The sequence below is a fragment of the Halichoeres trimaculatus genome, unplaced genomic scaffold (assembly GCF_033239565.1).
Source record: "Halichoeres trimaculatus isolate MK-OKI-2021-1 unplaced genomic scaffold, fHalTri1.1 fHalTri1_scaffold_19, whole genome shotgun sequence".
Classification (NCBI taxonomy): domain Eukaryota; kingdom Metazoa; phylum Chordata; class Actinopteri; order Labriformes; family Labridae; genus Halichoeres; species Halichoeres trimaculatus.
The window spans coordinates 20,864,665-20,883,716 of record NW_027437197.1 but is presented as its reverse complement, the minus strand read 5'-3'; the positions used below and the strand labels follow the sequence as shown (position 1 = coordinate 20,883,716).

The window sequence follows — 19,052 nt, the reverse complement described above, 5'->3', positions numbered from 1 at the left end:
TAGAAAGACAGAGTGATCAGGAGTAAAGCACAGGTCGTACCCTGTAAGTTGGACCTCTTTAAACCACATTTCAAAGTACAGCTGAATCAAAGCCTCTCCCACTCTCACTGATAACTATCAGCTGTGCAGCTGATGATGTTTTCATCCCCCCTGAATAAATCTCACTCTCAGCCGAAGCAGCAGCGTTTCCACCTCTCCCCTCTGGCTGTCAGGCCGGGCATCCATCATCGCGGCGGCTCAGAAATCTGCACACACAGACACCCCTCGGCATGTTCTGTAGCTGCGCCCCACCTGTGAGCTGCCGTGTGTAAGGTCACACAGAGTTCCCCGAAAGGCCCGGCTGAGAGGGTGTAAAGAAAGGGATGACAGGTTGCGAGTTCAATTCCCATCAGAGTCAAAGCAAGGCACAAGTAGAGGCTTTGTGTTATTATGTGTAACGTTAGAGCAGTCAGAGGCCACAGAGTCATTACTGTGGAGACAAGGCCGGGCTAAAGGTCACTGATTCAAAGGCAGTGTGTGTGGTCCTTTGTAAGTCACGTGTGTGCTGGTGTGTGCTTGTGTTTATGTGTGTGTGTGTACTCAATGCATGTGTAGTGTGTGGATGATGGGGCTTAGTCACAGGGCTAAACACAGCAGCCCACACAGCCACAATGGCTCATCAGACTCTAAACATTGCACAATTCACAATGCTCACAATGCTTTTCCTCGAGTGTTTATGTCCACAGAGAATAACAGCGGGCAGCTGGAGGAGATGATGCAGCGACGCAGCGGCGCAGCAGACATGTCCACAGTTTGTCAAACTTTACTGAAAAAAAAGAAAGTTTAAACCGTGTCTTTTTCTCCTCCAACAGGAAACAGTACAAGAGGGTCCTGTCCAGCGTCGTCACCATCCAGAAAAACTACCGTGCTCACTTCTGGAGACGCGTCTTCCTGCGCATCCGCTTCGCCGCCATCGTCCTGCAGAAACACCACAGAGGCCAGCGGGCGAGGTCCCTCTTCCTCCAGCTCAAGGAGGAGAAGCAGAGGAAGGAGCGGGAGGAAGAGGAGAGAAGGAGGAGAGAAGAGGAAGAGGAGAGGAGGCGAGTAGAGGAGGAGAGGAGACAAAGGGAGGAGGAGGAGAAGAAACGGAGGGAAGAGGAGGAGGAGAGGCAGCGGTTGATGGAAGCAGAGTTGAGGAGGAGGGAGGAGGAGCTGAGGCTGATGAGGGAGGAGGAGGAGAAGAAAATGGCAGCGAAGGCAGAAGAGAAAAGGTGAAGTTAACAACTTTTAGATGTTTTTTTTTCTTGATATCCATATCTATGCACATCTTCATCACAAATCTGTCTGTGTTTCCTCTATCAGGAGCTCGATGGTGAACGGTGTCTGTCAGAAGGTAATCTCTTTAAACATTTTAACAAAATGTCATTTTCACAAAAATATAATATGGAATAGCTTTGTGGCTCAAGATGTTGAGATCTCCCCTCTGTGTCTTTCCTTGTCCCGCCAACAGAAGGAGCTGTCCCAGACTCTCTCCAACAGTCACACCTCTGAGGAGGAGAGCCGTCAGATGGAGGAGATCCTGCGCCTGGAGAGGGAGATCGAGCGCCTGCAGAAGCAGCAGGAAGACGGCGTCTCCCTCCTCGGGGATGTCTCCCACGAGGAGCTCCGTCAGATGAGAGATGCAGAGATCTACAGACTGGAGAAGGAAGCCTCCCGCGTGGCCACTGAGTTCCTGGAGCTCCTGGACTTTGGAGGTTTGGAGCCGTCACTCTCAAGTGAGGAGAACCTCCATGACCCATCTGAATCCACTGCTCCTCTGGCTGAGGAGGAGGTGGATGAGGGATTCCACGCTGAGGATGAGTGCATTCCTCTGCCAGACTTCCCTCCTCCAGCTAAAGTTCCTCTGGATAAAGAAGTCTTCCAAAGTATTCCTCCCCCTCCGCCTGCTTTTGCAGAAGGACAAGTCGTCCCCCCAACCTCCCCTACCTCTCCCTCTGCTCCCCCAAATCTCTCCCCTCTTACCCCCAACGGCCTCAGCCCAGTCTCCTCCATCTCAGAATCCAGAACCTCCAGACCTCCTCTTCCTGCTGTGGTCACTAACGGGGAGAGGCGGAGGACAGGGAGGAGGTCAGACTTTGAGCCTGCATGTGAGGAACCGACACAGACAAACCCGCATGATGCAGAGTCAGACTACGATCAGGAGGAGTTTGAGGAGGCTCATGGGAGCTCAGGTGCTAGCACTAATGACGGCCATATTACAGACGAGGAAGTGCTGAGGAAGTCCTCCTGCACCCAGAACAGCCTGGACTCATTCAGAGGCAGCTCAGACTCGGTGAGAACTTACAGGATACAAATGAAGAAAATTCAGTTTTTGGAAAAGATAAACTTCTTTATTTCTTACTTTCATTTCAGATCTCAGTGACTTCTGTGTTTGTAACTCTCCTCTTATGTTAATTTAACACCCAAACGTTTGCTGAATATTTGTTGTGGACATGAGCAAGCGAAAATTGAACTCCTTAAACACATCATAGGGCTCTGCTTGTGTTAGAATCAGAGTGAAACCTGGTTTATTATTTGTTTTGGCTCTGTGATGAGCCTGTGAATCCACTCCCTGATACTGCTTGGTGAGCAGAGAGCTCAGAACTGACTGATCAGCAGAATGTGAAGAGAAATATTCGAGTGTGTGTGCAGGCACATTTTTTTGCCAGCTTGATTTACAACATGGTGACAGATTTCAGCTACTTTTTCAACAGTAGACTCAGACTGATGGTCTCGAGGAAACTAAACAAAGCTGCTCCTTTTTAAAGTTACGAGAACAGTCTTCTTAGTTAGTGTCAAAATCAAACTGTATCTGTTGCTTGCTTGTTTATTTAACATAAAAACTATCCACAAATCTCAAATTAATCTCAAATGTTGTTGTTTGTGCTGCAGTTCATCGATAGTGATGATGAAAACGACGGCTACGTGGACACAGATGAAGAAGTTTCCAATGGGAGAGTGCATCTACTGAACGGCAGTGGGCCTCCATACTTCCACGGCTACCTCTACATGAAGAGTGAGTAGTTTTACCGAGCCACTGCCCAGCAGGCATGCAGATGATTTCTGCACAGCTGAGCACCACTGCTATTGTTGTTCCAGAAAATTCCAACAGACTTGCATGTTTAGTTTTTTAGGTATATTTATTTTCTAGATTTATTTAACCAGTCTGCATTCACCCCTTCATTTATTTGAGCTTTACAGTACAACAAAGTCAACCTTCCCCTCTCTTCTCTCCGTGTTCCAGGTGGTCTGATGATCCCGTGGCGTCGTAGATGGTGCGTCCTGAAGGATGAGACCTTCATGTGGTTCAGAGCCAAGCAGGACTCCCTCAAATCCGGCTGGCTTTACAAGAAAGGAGGAGGAATGTCTACTTTGTCCCGCCGCAACTGGAAGATGCGCTGGTTTGTTCTGCGTGAGTCAAAGCTCATGTACTTTGAGAACGACAGCGAGGAGAAGCTGAAAGGAACCATTGATATCCGCTCAGCAAAGTAAGACCCTGCTCCAGTCATTGTGGCCAAACAACATCCTGCTCCTCTTTCTTTTTGACTCAGCTCCTCTGGTCGTCTCTGGGTTTCTTTTCAGGGACATTGTGGACAATCATGAGAAGGAGAATGCGCTCAACATAGTGACAGAGGAGAGGACTTACCACATCTATGCAGAGTCTCCAGAAGACGCCAGGTACTTTATACCCACATAGACATCAGAGGAGGACTAAGTTGTGTTTGACTTTGCTGTTGTCTTCATTTAAAACGATGTGTGGAAACAAAGTTCCCCCTTGTGGTTGCCAGTGGAACTCCATGGTGTAATTATCGATCTCACATTTGCTGACTCTCACTTTTTGAATTCCCTCTGACCTCGTCCAGCGGTTGGTTCAATGTGCTGAGTCGGGTCCACAGCGCCAGCCCGGAGCAGCTCGTGGAAATGCACCATGAACAGGCCAACCCCAAGAATGCAGTGGTTAGTGCTGTTTTACCTCTTTACTGCCGGGGCCCCTGCTTCAACTCTCATTTTTCAGCAGGAATGATGGAGCGTGTAACTGAATTAGCTTAAGTATGGTGGTCTAGATTTGGGTTATATAGTCTCCCTTACTCTCTTCTGGCCTTTACAGCCTAAAGTTAAAGGATTCTGTTTGCTAAATGTGTCTGTTTCTACATCTTTTTCACACTTAAAGCCCCGAAGAATTGTTTGCCTTTGTTTGTGGAAAAGAATTATTTAAGATGTCACAAAGGACTCAAAAAATGTCATCTAGAAAAAATAATCTGTTTTTTTACGCATTTAATGCAGGTTGGTTATTTTTGTTGTTAAGGGACTATTATAAAATATCAGGAAATGTGAACCTATTACTCCAGTTTTAGCAAATCTTCACAGGCTGCCTGTTGCTTTTAGGATTGAGTTTAAGATTCTTTTACTCACATTTAAGGTCCAGCATGGACTTTCACATCATTACATTTCTGAGCTTTTAGCCCCATATGTACCCCAGCTCAGTCTGAGATCCTCTGGCAGTGCTCTACTCGCTGTTCAAAGTAGGCATGCACATTTCCTTAATTTTGGGGGATTAGTGATCGACCCATCCTTACATATGAAACTGATATTATACACCTCCAGGAAGGTCTGACAGCCAGCCATTGTTGTTTTTTGCTCTGAGACCTAAAACTCAGGACACTTTATTGGTTGTTTAAGTTAAAACATAAAGATTTTATTGTTTCACATGTATTTTTCAATGATTTTCAATAAAATAAGATTGGAACATTGAAGGTATATGCTGTCAGTTATAAGAAATTAAAATTCAGTATCGCCAGGACAGGTTTTTTTAAAGATCGGTAATCGGTGATCAGCCAGAAAATTGTGATCGGTGCACCCCTAGTTCCAGGGTCTAGGTTTAAGACCAAGGGTGACAGAGCTTTCTCAGTGAGAGCCCCTAGACTTTGGAACAGCCTGCCAGAGGAGATCAGACTTGCACAATCAGTCACCTGCTTTATTTCCATCTGAAAACTTATTTTTACAGAAACGCTTTTATTTTGTGGTTCCATCTCATTTTAATCTGAATTTCATTGTTTTTGCTCCTATTGATTTATTTTATTGCTTGGCTGCTTGTCCTAGTTGTTTTCATTTGTTTTTACTTTCTGCTGTTCATTTTTACCTGTTTTTACTGTACATTGTGAAGCACTTTGTTGCTTCTATTGAAAAGTGCTGTAGGACTAAAGTATTATTATTATGATTACTACTACTACTGCTAATAATAATGATAATAATAATAATAATAATAATAATGATAATAATTGATTTTTAATGCACTGTATTTTGCATCTCTAACACTGTGTTTATGTTTTTTCTGCACAGGGCACACTTGATGTAGGCCTGATTGATTCTGTTTGTGCATCAGACAACCCAGACAGGTGAGAATTCAGTAATAACAGCCTAAAAATTCAGCCAGTCACTGTCTGAGTGGTTTGACAGCATGCACATTGAATAACAACTCGTGCATCTTGTCTTTTGCAGACCTAACTCATTTGTAATCATCACCGCTAACCGCGTGATCCACTGCAACACCGACACACCGGAAGAGATGCACCATTGGATCGGCCTGCTGCAGAAATCCAAAGGAGACTCTAAAGTGGACGGACAGGAGTTTATAGTCAGAGGTCAGTCAGTCAGGGGACATAGTCTTTAGGAGTTTGGAGGCAGGGTGTCCAAACTAACAGGGTTTTCTCTTTCCTCTCTGTCTCAGGCTGGTTACACAAAGAGATGAAGTCAGGGGCCAAAAGCACGTCTCTGAAGCTGAAGAAGCGCTGGTTTGTTCTCACCACCAACTCTTTAGACTATTACAAGTCTTCAGAGCGCAGTGCCTCCAAACTGGGAACTCTGGTCCTCAACAGTCTTTGCTCTGTGGTGCAGCCGGACGAGAAAGTCTTCAAGGACACCGGTCAGTCTGTGATCAACACTGGTGTCATCTTCAGCTGGAGATACACTAAAGAATTTACACTTATATGAATCCTGATTAACCTCTTCTGCTTTGTTTATTCAGGTTACTGGAACATCATCATCCACGGACGTAAACACTCTTACCGTCTCTACACCAAAATGCTGAATGAAGCCATGCGCTGGGCGAATGCCATACAAGGAGCCATAGACAGTAAAGTCCCGATCGAAACGCCAACACAGCAGCTCATCAGGGACATCAAGGTAGCTAAGGATTGACTTTACTATTCAGAATTTCAGTGTTTTAGTATTGCTGACACCGTGTGTATCATGTGTCCTAATGAATGTGCTCAGTTATACTTTGATGAATAATTCTGCTCAAAATTTAATCTCATTGATGCATTTTTGTAACTCCAACTCTTTTCAGTCATGCAAACCTTTGGCAGGGACACACTTTAGTAAAGTGAGGTACTTATGCTCACTGTGTGTGCGGTGATCTGCTTTGAGTCTTTCCCACCTGCTTCATCGCCTCTGTGCTGCCTCTTTTTTCCACACTGCGAGCTTTACTCAGCCGACTTCAACACACACTTCCTCCAATATAAAATGATGTGATTGGTTAAGATTCATTTTTTATTACAGTTGACTTTTAGACGTCTGACCAGCTTTTGTTTTTGTGCAGGAGAGCAGTCTGAATGTGGAGGCTGTGGAGCAGACATACTGGAGGAACCCCATCCTAAGATATACCCAGCATCCTTTGCACTCCCCACTTCTACCTCTGCCCTATGGAGATGTCAGCTTACACTGTGAGTACCTAGATTTTTAGCTAAACTGGATGATAACTTTTTTATTTCCTGTGTCATACGATGAAACATTTTTAACGTCTGGAGTGATAATCCTAACGTTGTCTCTTCCAGTGCAAAAGGAAAAGGGTTACACCAGCCTGCAGGATGAAGCCCTGAAGATTTTCAACTCACTGCAGGAGATGGAGGCAGTGTCAGACCCTGTGCCAATCATCCAGGGGATCCTTCAAACCTGTCAGGACCTGAGGCCGTTAAGAGACGAGGTTTACTGCCAGCTGATCAAACAAACCAACCACGTCCCGCACCCCAACAGTCCTGCCAACCGCGCCCACTGGCACCTCCTCACCTGCATGAGCTGCACCTTCCTGCCCAGCCGAGGAATCCTACGCTACCTCAAGTTTCACCTGAAAAGGTGCAGAATGCTCCTTTATGCAGTGACTCATTACAGCTGGTTGAAACATCAAACTCACTGTTTTCTTTTCGTGTGTTTTCAGGATCAGGGATCTCTTCCCCTGCACAGAGATCGAAATGTTTGCCCACTTCATCGGCGAGTCTCTGAAGAAAACAAAGACCAGAGAGTTTGTCCCCTCTCAGGAGGAAATCATGGCACTGCTCTCCAGACAGGAGATGACAACCACCGTCTACTGCCACGGAGGAGGCTCCTGCAAGATCTCCATCAACTCACACACCACCGCTGGAGAGGTTAATAAAACTTAGTCATCACCGATGAAGATGAAACAGCCGGAGAACCACGTTTCAAACGTTGTGATCGTTATCTTTTTGTCCAGGTGGTGGAGAAGCTGATCAGAGGTCTGGCTATGGAGGATAGCAGGAACATGTTTGCACTCTTTGAACACAACAACACGATTGACAGAGCTGTGGAGAGCAGGGTGCTAGTGGCTGATGTTTTAGCCAAATTTGAAAGGTGAGTTATTGATTGGTCAATGTCACAAGATTTATTTCCACCCAGTGTTGCATTAATTTTTCACCAAGATCTTTCATTGATAATTGTAGAGTCTGACTGCTGGGTGTCAGCAATCAATGAAAAAGGCTTCAATTTGCTAGGGAGCATAAAGATTGGACTCTGGAGCAATGGAAGAAGGTCATGTGGTCTGATGAGTCCAGATCGACCCTGTTCCAGAGTGATGGACCATCAGGGTAAGAAGAGAGGCAGATGAAGTGATCACCCTTCATGCCTAGTGCCAACTGTCCAAGCCTGTGGGGGCAGTCTATGATCTGGGGTTGCTGCAGTTGGTCAGGTCCAAGAATGAGGTCAGCTGACTACCTGAATGTACTGAATGACCAGGTTATTCCATCAGTGAAGTTTTTCTTCCCTGATGGCACGGCCATATTTCAAGATGACAATGCCAGGATTCATCGGGCTCCAACTGAGAAAGAGTGATTCATCATTTTCACACATGGATTGGCCTCCACAGAGTCCAGACCTGAACCCCATTAAGAATCTTTGGGATGTCCTGGAGAAGGCTTTGCTCAGTGGTCAGACTCTACCATCATCAATGAAGACGTTGGTGATAAATTAATGCAACACTGGATGGAAATAAATCTTGTGACATTGCAGTGCCGTAATCAGAGCTAAAGGCGGTCCGATCAAATATTAGAGTGTGTGACCTTTTTTTTGGCCAGGCAGTGTTTATGAGGCCTGCTGTTACTTTAATTATCACACACTCAGGCTCATGTTCTTAAATTCAAAAGTGACAGTTTTTGATATTTTCCCTCCAGACTTGCTGGCAGTGATGAAGCCGAGGATGAAGGCCAGTGGAAACTCTATTTCAAACTTTACTGCTTCCTGGATGTGGAGAGCATGCCCAAAGAAGGAGTGGAGTTCGCGTTCATGTTTGAGCAGGTGTGTTTTATTCCTGAGTGAGTTTTCTTTTTTTTAATGTTTCTTGGTTTTTGCTAACTGTAAACCTCTGTTCCTTTAGGCTCATGAGAGTCTGATCAGAGGTCACTTCCCCTCTCGAGAGGAGACCCTGCAGCACCTGGCCGCTCTCCGTCTTCAGTTCCTTTACGGAGACAAAGCACGAGTCACCTGGAGTCTGGAAAACGTTTACCCAGTGGGCCGCTTGCGTACTCGCATCCTCCAGTTTACTAAGGTAGGCGGCGCCTCAGGGTCTGGGCAGACTCTGGAGCGCAGGAGGACCAGCTTTCTGGATGGGACCCTGCGGCGGGGGCTGAAGACGGGGTCGATGAAGAAGCAGAAAATGGAGGAGGAGCAGATGTTGGAGATGTGGATAAAGGAGGAGACATCTGCCACCAGGGCTAGCATCGTGGAGAAGTGGAGCCGCCTTCAAGGACTGGATCAGCACCAGGCCATGCTCAAGTACATGACCATCATCAAGGAGTGGCCTGGATATGGATCCACACTTTTTGATGTTGAGGTAAGGATACTGGGTCTTTGACTGGATTACTTTTTTAACCTTGAGCTCCAAGTCACACATTGAATGATACTCACCAGTTCTTGTCCTTGTGTCCTTGTAGTGCAGAGAAGGAGGCTTCCCTCATGATCTCTGGTTAAGCGTGAGCGCTGAAAATGTGTCCGTCTACAAGAGAGGGGAGCCCAAGCCTCTGGAGACTTTCCCGTACGAGCACATCGTTTTCTTCGGCGCACCGCAGCCTTACACCTACAAGATCACTGTGGACGAGAGAGAAATGTATTTTGAAACACCACAGGTACGTCATCGTCATACTGTTGTAACTTTTACAAGAATTGCTTTGTGGTAAAATCCTGCACCGCTGACGTTTTTCCATGCCTACATTCACAGGTTGGAGAGATCACAAAGATCATGAAAGCCTACATTAACATGATTGTGAAGAAGCGCTGCAGCGTGAAGTCTGTGGCGAGTTACGGAGCCAGCTGGATCAGGTGATGGACGCTAAAGGACGCTAAATATACTCAGCTATAGTCTAACCGACAGAAAACAAACAAGCATGGAAAGAAGCTGTAAAGACACAAACGATGCCTTTACTGTCGAAGCAAAAGTGGGACAATTCATGCATCTGAAACTATTTCAAACGTTTAAGTTTTGTCTTCCTCCACATGTTTGTTGCTTGCATTAGCTACACTGGTCGTGTCTCACATCTTACTTGAAATGTGCTTCAGGTGTCTTTTAAGTTGTTTTTATTTTTTAATATTACAAACTTCATGACATCTCATCATTCAAACAGTTCAGCAAACATCTCACACATGTAAAAGAATGAGTTCGAGTGGTTCAAATCTTCACTCATGTGTAGTTTCTACACACATTGTTCCCCTTTGTAATGAATGTTCTCCTAAATGGAGATTCCCTCAGGTTAATACGTAACAATAACTGTCCCAGGGAGTTTATCTCCCTTATCTTGCCTTATTTAAGTGTTTTTTTAGCTCTTCTGTACTAACAGACTCAGTGCAGGTGCTGCCTTTCAGGAATGGAATATATATTTTTAGTACATGGGGATTTACAGCTTCCACTGGTGCCATTTCAGCACATCCCTGAATGAAAACTGAAAAACCTGCCTCTTAGAAATCAAAGGTATGCATCAAACAAAGAAATCCAATGTTGATAACCACTGCATTAATGAAAATGCATTGTTAGCCGTCATAGAATGAGTCTTTTGTGTTGGGCTGTTTGATAGTGTGCTAGCTTGGCGATGTCTTTGAATCTGTTTTGTAAATGAAAACTGATGATTAAGAACCTAGAGAGAAAAAGTAAGATAGTGCTTTTTTAATGTGTGTGTGTCTGACAATTGTTTTGTTGTTTTCAGTGATGTAAAGGCCATATAAGGGTGGGGTATTTATTTATTGGCTGCAGGAGGACTTTAACTCTAGTTGTATTAATGCAGCCATCCCAGTACATTTGTTTTTCTTTATGGTGCATTCAGAAGGTTAGCATCAGATATCGGAGTGTCATACCTTTCTTTATTCACTTTGTGTCCTGTTTTTTTTTTTTCCAACTTAAAATTATTCTAAACCCAACACCAAACCTTGCCAAGTCCCTTCACCAACCTGCTTCCCCCAGTGTAAATAACCAGAAAGGACTCAGGCTGACACCAGTCACCTGACACGACAACAACAGCAACATAACGAGCGTAGTGTTTACCTCACATCACATCGCTGTCTTCCATTGCTCTTCAATCACACTCACTGAGGCAATCTGGTCAGCTGCCGGCGGCCACACCAGAGACTGATGATGCCATGACGATGACTGTATTTCTGAGATTTCGGTTTGTTTTGACAAAGAAAAATCAGAAAATGTTTTATATTGAAATTTAAAAATGCTTTAATAAATTATTGTATTTCAAAAGCTGGTTGTTGTTATTTATTTGAGATGACAAGTTCATGCACAGTTAATGGGTCTGCATACACTGTAGAAACACAAAATACTTTATCCACTGCCTGTAAATGATATAACATGGATGCATTATTTTACTGTAGTGGAGGTTCAGTCAGTGGCAGTAATTAAAAACACCTGTGTGGCTAAGCAGAGTCTGTAAACATGGGTCAGATATGACAAAGCTTTTGTGGAAAATCCTACATGTTCCCCTTTAAATCATCTGTCAACCAACCTGTTGCAAATGTAGCTAAAGGAAGTTATTTGTTTAGAGATTTCTTTCTTTAATTGGGGTGCAGATTTTTGAGGCTGTTTTGAGGTTTTCACATTATTTTTGTTTGGAAATCTGTGTTTATTGAAAATACAATAATTTTCCTGTGTGAAAGCCTGACAGAAAATATTGTGACAGGGTAATAAATTCTTATAATACTATTTAATGACGTAATTTGTGTGTTGCCTATTTAATTATGATTTCATTATTCAATAATTTATTTGTTCATCTCTTTATTTCGTTTTGTCACTTTCTTGAAGTAAAGCCCGTATTACAGCTGCTTATACAGCAGGATTTCAGCCATTCACCGGACAGATGTCTCACTCCGCAGCTGTTTCCTGACACCACCATCAGGAGCTGATGACGACAGACCTCGTTAACTGAAGATCCTCCCTTCAGCCCCGACTCCTCAGAGTCGTTATTTTCCTCTTCGTTGTTTGAGTGCTGTCGATGATTTCCTGCAGATTCACGATGCCAGGGCTCTACAGAGGGTTAGTTTTTGTGTTTGCCTTCGTTTCGTGCACTTTTTTGTTGACCACAGAGGCGCAGACAACGACTCCTTCTCCAGCAAGTAAGTTTTTAATGCCTCTGTGCTTTGTTCGGACCAGAGTCAAGTCAGGAGGCTGTCACATGACAAGTATCTACAAGGGCTTTAATTTATCTCTGTAGCAAAGATAATCATCAGAATTAGTGGTTTTGGCTTGTTTTATCAGGATTAGTGATATTCTTCAGCAGTTTTCTTGGAGCTAAGTGTGTAAATCACTGTGTTTGTGTGTTTCAGTCCCCTGTGCCTTGAGATCCAACACAAGTTGTAATGACTGCTTGAAGAATGTGACAGTAAGTCAAATAAAACCTTGTATTTGATGGTTCTGTGAAGCCTAAGATATCAAAGTAAAGGAAGGGGACTTTATGCTAACTTGTGTTGCAGTGTTTGTGGTGCAACCCAACGGAACAATGCATCGACTACCCAACGAGGAACATCCTGCCCCCCAGCAGCGTGTGTCCCCTGAACGAGGCCCGGTGGGGGGTATGTTGGGGTAAGGCCGGTCAAGTATCCCATATGATGTTCATCATTGGGGGTTGTTGTAGGAAGATGTTGACCAGTAGCAGAGAAATAAATATCGATGTTTTCATGAATTTATTATTCATTTGATTCCCTATTACGTCTTTTCTCCCAATAGTCTCAAATATTTATCAGTTTTGACTTCCTGGTTTACCTTATTTGCTGTTTTCTTTCCTTTTAAATTGAATGTTTGTCCTAGTTTTTGCTAATTTGCTATTTTCTTACTAAACTGTGGTAAAAATAAAGGAAAAGCAAACAGTTTTGAAGCACACATAGTAGTTTCAAAACCATACATTGTGCCTTATAGAATCAGTCATTGGCATTTGTTCTTTATTTAAGTAATATTTACTACTTTATGAACTAATAATAAAATTTACAGTTGAAAAAAAATCCTTAATTTGCTTTTTTATTTTTATTTTTTGCTGATTTTAAAAAACAAAAAGTTAATAAGATACCGCTGCCTGATCAGTTAATTTTTTATTTGATTAACTTTGTCCCTAAGAAAGACAGTCCTTCCTCTATGTTTTACAAGTTTTCATGTCATCATGGGTGGCTGATCATCATCATCAAGTGAATGTCACTTTTAACCTTTCTGTTTTCTTTTTCAAGTAAACTTCCAGATCCTAATCATCACCATGTCAGTGCTGGCTGGGATCATCATCATCGCCATTTTTGTGTGCATCTGCTGCTGCTGCAAGTGTGAGAGAATCGGGTAAGCACCGAGTCACATGAAGCACTGACTGTGAAATCTAGTCCAGCACGGAGGGAGGAGGAGGACGTGGGAGCACAATGGGTTTGTTTTTCTGCGAGGCTCGGCTGATACCGCCATCTCCAAAGCCTGCCAGAATTTGTAACTGTGGTTAACTCTCCAAAGAGCTTTATACTTTCCAACAGGGACAGGCTCCAGCTTTCACCAACAAGAAGCCAGTTTTATCATTCAATTGGAAGGTTAACTGAGGAATCAGACTTTAGACTTGTTAACTTTAACTGCCGCGTTAGGCTCAGTCTAACTGTTGTCTTTGTTTTGTATGCAACATGTGTATAGTGAATATCTGTGTGCTACATATTTTTATCTTCCAGGACCAAGAGAGAAGATGCAAAGATTGAGAGACAGACTCGAGCAAGGAAGGCCCGACAGAAAGAGAGGTCTGGCATGTTATGACACAAGTCAAAGAGATGTAGTAACCCTGAACAGACACTTGGGGGCGTTTGTCTCAGTTTTGCAACAAAATAACCTGTTGACTGTGCTCATGTCCCTGAAAACACATTTTAGACCATTAAACCGTTTAATCTTTTTTTCAAGCATTGTTTCTATGTTTCTGCCAAAAAGTGGCTTCATTTTGAAGATCTAATCAAATGTGATATAAGGCTTTGAGAGTACTCACAATTGCACTATCCCTTTACAACAGGCTGTGTGGCTAAGTATTCAGACCTAGTCTGGTATTTTCTGCTGTGTGACAAATTTTGTGTATTTCTTCCCCAACAGGAGAAATGAAATGCAGCTGAGGCATGATGAAATCAGACACAAATATGGTAAGACAAATTTCTTGTTTGGGTTCTTGTTTGTGTTCCTGGTTGCTTGAAATGGGTCTAAAAATGTCATTTTTTTTCCTAACTCAGTTTTGTTAACATGAAAAGTGATCAACGATCACATCAAACTAAAGCAGAATTTAATAAATTGTTTTGCCTCAGTAGTGGCATCTACTGGATAAAAAGTATAATGCACTAAGCCTGCAGAAATGAAATTCTGAAATGTGTAAGAATACTGACTTTCAGGAGACAAAGACTTTGGAAATGTATTTGTAACAAATGCTCAACTCTCTCTTGTTCTGCTTTCAGGTCTGGCAAAGGATAATCCATACGCCCGTATGGATGATCATTAAGATGAACCTCGGCTGTGATTCCTTGAAGAAATGTTCCTTAGATGATCTGATTTACACCAGTAACAGTGAAAAACATGCGTAGCATATTATAAACTGTGATTACCTGAATTTCAGCGAGTCAGTGTTTGCCAAAAATGTGACACAGGAAGTCAGAAATAACTCTGAATGAGAGTTCACCAAGTTCAAAACTGCCTTTAAACTAAATGATTCACTTTTACACACGGTAGCTCATGCTATGCCAGATTAATAGTTTTTGTGTCTTGATGTTAATGTAAATATTTCAGGTGATTCTGTTTGGTACTCTTGCTTCTTTTCTAAACATTGAAGTGACTTATAAGGGCTAATCTAACAAAGAGCATTTTTTTGTTACCATGGAATGAAAACATGGTATTATTTTGCACAAAATACAGTATTTTACAATTCCTGCAATTAAGTAGCAGATTGGTGCTTGTGGTACTTTTTTCATAAGTAGTGTTTTAATTTTCATACCTTGTAAAGCTTTACTGATTGTCATTCTTGTCTAAGGTACAACATGTATTTTCTATAAGAAGGGTGATTGCAACAGGTTGTCTGCTGATAGATGTCAAATTTTGAAATTGTTTCAGACCTTTTTGATAAATTGTTCACAAACTAAATGAGCAGCTGCTGTTTAAAAATGTGATGATTTCAAAATTAAAAATTTGAATATTTTAAACGTGTGTGGTTTTTCATTCATTCTCATCTTAAGACCAACTGCATAGAAATATTTTTTTTTTTCTGAAATGAACAAGAAATTTATTTCTGCATTTTCACAAAGTAAAACATGAACAAAAATGTCTTATGTAATCATATACATCTTACATGACAAAGGAAGTAACTTTAAGCAAAATAGTTTTAAGATTGTTGTCCAAATTCAGTTAATCCTCTTCTACGTTCTTTGATCTTTGAATTGCTTTCCAAAGGTAAGATTTATTTATTTGTTTTATCCCATAAGAAACGTTTTCCTCCCCTCTTGTATTACCTGTCCCTCGAGCACGCGCAAATTAGATCGCGCGCTCACGTATCCGCGGGCTCGAGGAAATGTGGAGCACGTGATCGTTTTGGTCGAATTACAGTTTAAATTTAAGTGCGCGCGCCTCCTGGTGCAAACGAAAGAGCCGGAGGAGCAGATAACCCGCTTCGCCGTTTACGGTTAATTTCAGCGTGACTGATAAATCCCCGGAAAAACAGCACAATGTCTGAGGAGAAGCCAAAGGTCAGTACTGCTGCTTTCTATCGAAGAAACATCTCGTTCATATTCGCCGTATACGGCTCAGGATGCTAGTTGCAAGTTTAGCACTTTGTGCTAAGCTAGCTGTGCTCCCAGGCTACAGATAGCGCATTTGAGCGGGTCGACGGAGAAAACAAAGGTTGGCCAATTTGCGGATCTTTTGACTTAAGGCGCACAGATATGTAATAGCAGGGCTCAGCTAACATTACTATCGTCTACCATCAGTCATTGTGTGATGGGAAAGCCAAGCCATGTACCTACCACGGTGTTTGATACTGCGATGGAAATGAATTATTTGGGTTTTTCCTTTCCATTTGCGGCATTGTGGCTTTCTGCGCCAGTTTGAACACCGACTAGCATGCTATGCTAACCTTGGAAAAAAACCCGCAAGTGGTGGCTCGTGTTAGCATGTGTGTGTAAGAGCGCTAATTTTGTTGTTAGAAAAACTGGCCTGAGGACAAAGCTATTCATGTAAACAAAGCTAACCCAACGTTTAGTTAGCTGCTGATTGATGCAATATTATGCACCGGTGTTTAGATCAGCATTACCTGAAGGTGTCTGTGGTTGCTTGTTCTAACGACAGATGTTTAGCAGGAGATGGGAGCATCCAGTCTTCCTAAATGCTCCATATCTTAAACTAAATCAGTGTCCAAAAATCACTGTGCCTTTGGTTTTCCTCTCCATTGTTTATGTGTTTGTGTAATTAAAGGGGTGGCACCAGCTAGTGTGTTGAAGTGATTCATATATTGATTCAAACGATGGCAATGATTTTTGTGTTCTGTGTTGCAGGAAGGAGTCAAGACAGAGAACGACCACATTAACCTGAAGGTGGCTGGTCAGGATGGCTCAGTAGTACAGTTCAAAATCAAAAGACATACTCCACTCAGCAAATTAATGAAAGCATACTGCGAAAGACAGGTACATCATTCTAAAAGTGTGGAAGCAAAGTCAGAAATATTGTAAAGGACAAACAGATCACATTTGTTTTTGGTTGATTACTGCTTCTTGATTATAATTCTGTTTGCTTTCTATTAAAGGGGCTGTCAATTCGTCAGATACGGTTTAGGTTTGATGGGCAGCCGATCAATGAAACAGACACACCTGCACAGGTAAGTGCTTAAAGCTCAGTTATTGTATTCATAGATTTGTATGGGTAAGGTGAAACTTTGAAGCCAGAGATAGTTAGTGAGAGGACATCTGAATCTGACCATTACATTAATTCTGCATTCTCACATTCTGTTTAATTGCTTAGTAAACACTCTGAATGGAGACTTCCTTTAACTGCTTGAATAAACTATGCTTAGATGTTATATTTTGTTTGGACATGGATTAATCATGCATGAAATGTAGAGAACTATTTCTCGCACCGTATAGTTGCTTGTAGTTGAATTCCAGTGCACAAAGCCAGGACTAGCTGTTCCTGGTCATTGCCCTCCTGAACTGACCAGCTGCTGGCTTCAGTTTAGTTTTAGCTTGCAGACATCTGAGTTTTATTGATCTGATATCATATTTTGTACAATGTATTGGTGTCTTGTGCAGTATTTTAACACCAAAAGCAGGTGTTATTACTTTCCTAAAATGCATTTAGAGATCTAAATGATTTACTCACTTTATGTGTGTTTGTGTCATTACAGCTGGAGATGGAGGACGAGGACACTATTGATGTATTCCAACAACAGACAGGGGGAGTGTGTTCTTAAACAGGGTGTGGACTCTACTCATGGAAGAACATCCACATTATTGTTTTCATGTTGTATTTGTTTAATTCTATTTTTACCTTTTTTTCCTCCCCCCTCACTGTGCTTTGCTGAACGTCAGGCTGTCCACAACACAATAGTAGGTAAAGGTTTCCTCATTCGGGGCCTGACTTTGAGATGCAGGGTAATTTCTTTTTGTAACATGTGTTTGAGTCACATAAATGCATGGTTTGAAATTGTCCAAGGCAGGGACACGTCTCAGATCAGACAGAGCTCCCAATGTAAAGAATCCTTCTTCTCTCTTGATGTTGAGATGACCCCCTGCATGTCTCATAAACCATAAGCTGAACCACATGCCAAAACTTTTTTTTCTTTCTGTTTAAGTTTTCCATTGTTGTAAACATTCAAATTCAGGTTACTCTTGACTGTTTTTAATTATGTACTTGATAACATTTCTATGGGACAAAACTGCTGGATGGCAGACTGGGGTTCCTCTTCATAGATGAAAATGGATGTTATGACATGTTTCTCATGTAACAAATTTTTAGTAGTCTTTTCCTTTTTTTCTAAGAAATATTAAAAATAATTTGATGTATCCATGCCCAATTATTTTGCATATAGTTGCTCTGGAAAAAAGTGTGTGTCTATGCCAGGAAAGGTCCATGTCGATGGTTTACCTCAGTACTGTCATTTTCAACACCGATTTGACTCAACGGTAAATAAAGTACAGTTATCTTTCTGGACCAAAAAGCTACGAGAGTAGTGTTCTTTTATAAAAGGGTTTGGTTAATTTAATAAAGGAATATATGTAATGGGTCACTGTAACTCTCCTTGGTTACAAAGCTGGAGATCACATCTGTATATTCATTTCTTTCCGTTGTTTCATCAACTGTAGAATAAAAATTCAACTTCATTTGAGATTGAGTGTATCATCTAAGGTTTAGAATATATTTATAGTCAATGTGAAAGTTAGTATTTAACAAGAACCTGTCAGCAGTTTTTAATGTTTGTCTGAAACCTACCCAAACATCCCCTTTTCAAACTTATTTGGTTTGCATTTCAACATGTTGAGGAAATCTCTATCTTATTTAAAGTCCAACCTTTATTTTGAAACTCACATTTGGTCAATTTTTTAAAGACTTCATATATTCTTCCTTTTAATTCTACTTTTTTTAAAAAAAATCTCTATACTGTTCTTAACACATTTATTATAAAACTCAGACTCTTTAATTTTACTTCACCTGCTGTTGTAGTAACGTTAATACAAAATTTATTTGGGTAACAAAATGTTGTGTTCACATTTGGTGCACACAGTATACGGGCCATTAAAGAGTCTATATAGAGTGGCCATTTGCAGCTTAAACTATTTTATTGATCTAACTTGGCAGGATTGGATTAAATGAATTAAGAAATTGGAGGATGTTCAAGTAAAGAAAAAAAAAACAGATTTGGAGACAGTAATTCACTCTGTCTACATTAGAGGGCAGTGTTGTTCTTCACACTGTGATTGAAGCAGTTCCTCAGTCTCCAGCCCTTACATTAAAATACAAAGACACATTTGTTGCTCAACTCCAGTCTCACAAAGCACATAACTCCACGAGTCCTCTCTTATTTAAGAGAACTTGATTTCGCAGATGTTACTAAACTGTGCAGCCAAATGAACTCCCTGAGAGCCTCCTCGCACAGTTGTGTGATTGTGCTGCTTTTATTTTTGGCGTCTCCTTTGCATTTCATATTTCCTGGTGGAGATATTTGAAGCCTCTCATATATTCCCCCAGATCTTGAAGATGCAGCTGCAAGGTACCCCCCACCCACCCCCACACA

The 19,052-nt window shown here is 42.0% G+C and overlaps 3 protein-coding genes across 3 annotated transcripts in view; all 3 read left to right on the top strand.

Annotated features, from left to right (window-relative positions):
* The window catches only part of myo10l3 (myosin X, like 3), a 65,728-nt gene extending 54,768 nt beyond the window's left edge, over nucleotides 1-10,960 (top strand). Inside the window, exons 23-41 of the mRNA XM_074695009.1 lie at nucleotides 852-1,250; nucleotides 1,342-1,372; nucleotides 1,490-2,311; nucleotides 2,911-3,034; nucleotides 3,263-3,506; nucleotides 3,601-3,696; nucleotides 3,882-3,975; nucleotides 5,359-5,414; nucleotides 5,518-5,660; nucleotides 5,747-5,941; nucleotides 6,044-6,201; nucleotides 6,617-6,740; nucleotides 6,852-7,149; nucleotides 7,232-7,439; nucleotides 7,526-7,662; nucleotides 8,478-8,601; nucleotides 8,681-9,136; nucleotides 9,237-9,428; nucleotides 9,521-10,960. Of these exons, the coding sequence (XP_074551110.1) occupies nucleotides 852-1,250; nucleotides 1,342-1,372; nucleotides 1,490-2,311; nucleotides 2,911-3,034; nucleotides 3,263-3,506; nucleotides 3,601-3,696; nucleotides 3,882-3,975; nucleotides 5,359-5,414; nucleotides 5,518-5,660; nucleotides 5,747-5,941; nucleotides 6,044-6,201; nucleotides 6,617-6,740; nucleotides 6,852-7,149; nucleotides 7,232-7,439; nucleotides 7,526-7,662; nucleotides 8,478-8,601; nucleotides 8,681-9,136; nucleotides 9,237-9,428; nucleotides 9,521-9,625 (4,006 nt within the window). The 3' untranslated portion in view covers nucleotides 9,626-10,960. The remainder of the gene's footprint in view (nucleotides 1-851; nucleotides 1,251-1,341; nucleotides 1,373-1,489; nucleotides 2,312-2,910; nucleotides 3,035-3,262; nucleotides 3,507-3,600; nucleotides 3,697-3,881; nucleotides 3,976-5,358; nucleotides 5,415-5,517; nucleotides 5,661-5,746; nucleotides 5,942-6,043; nucleotides 6,202-6,616; nucleotides 6,741-6,851; nucleotides 7,150-7,231; nucleotides 7,440-7,525; nucleotides 7,663-8,477; nucleotides 8,602-8,680; nucleotides 9,137-9,236; nucleotides 9,429-9,520) is intronic.
* Nucleotides 10,961-11,728: 768 nt separating this feature from the next.
* On the top strand, nucleotides 11,729-14,976 carry pttg1ipb (PTTG1 interacting protein b). The gene is made up of 7 exons (XM_074695001.1): nucleotides 11,729-11,907; nucleotides 12,118-12,173; nucleotides 12,265-12,373; nucleotides 13,009-13,111; nucleotides 13,480-13,545; nucleotides 13,886-13,932; nucleotides 14,239-14,976. Exons 1-7 carry the CDS (start codon nucleotides 11,787-11,789, stop codon nucleotides 14,280-14,282), a joined length of 546 nt encoding a protein of 181 aa, XP_074551102.1. The 5' UTR covers nucleotides 11,729-11,786; the 3' UTR covers nucleotides 14,283-14,976.
* Nucleotides 14,977-15,359: 383 nt separating this feature from the next.
* On the top strand, nucleotides 15,360-18,047 carry sumo3b (small ubiquitin like modifier 3b). The gene is made up of 4 exons (XM_074695587.1): nucleotides 15,360-15,516; nucleotides 16,321-16,449; nucleotides 16,569-16,640; nucleotides 17,166-18,047. The coding sequence occupies exons 1-4, from the start codon at nucleotides 15,496-15,498 to the stop codon at nucleotides 17,229-17,231; spliced, it is 288 nt and encodes a 95-aa protein (XP_074551688.1). The 5' UTR covers nucleotides 15,360-15,495; the 3' UTR covers nucleotides 17,232-18,047.
* The last annotated feature ends 1,005 nt before the right edge of the window (nucleotides 18,048-19,052 follow it).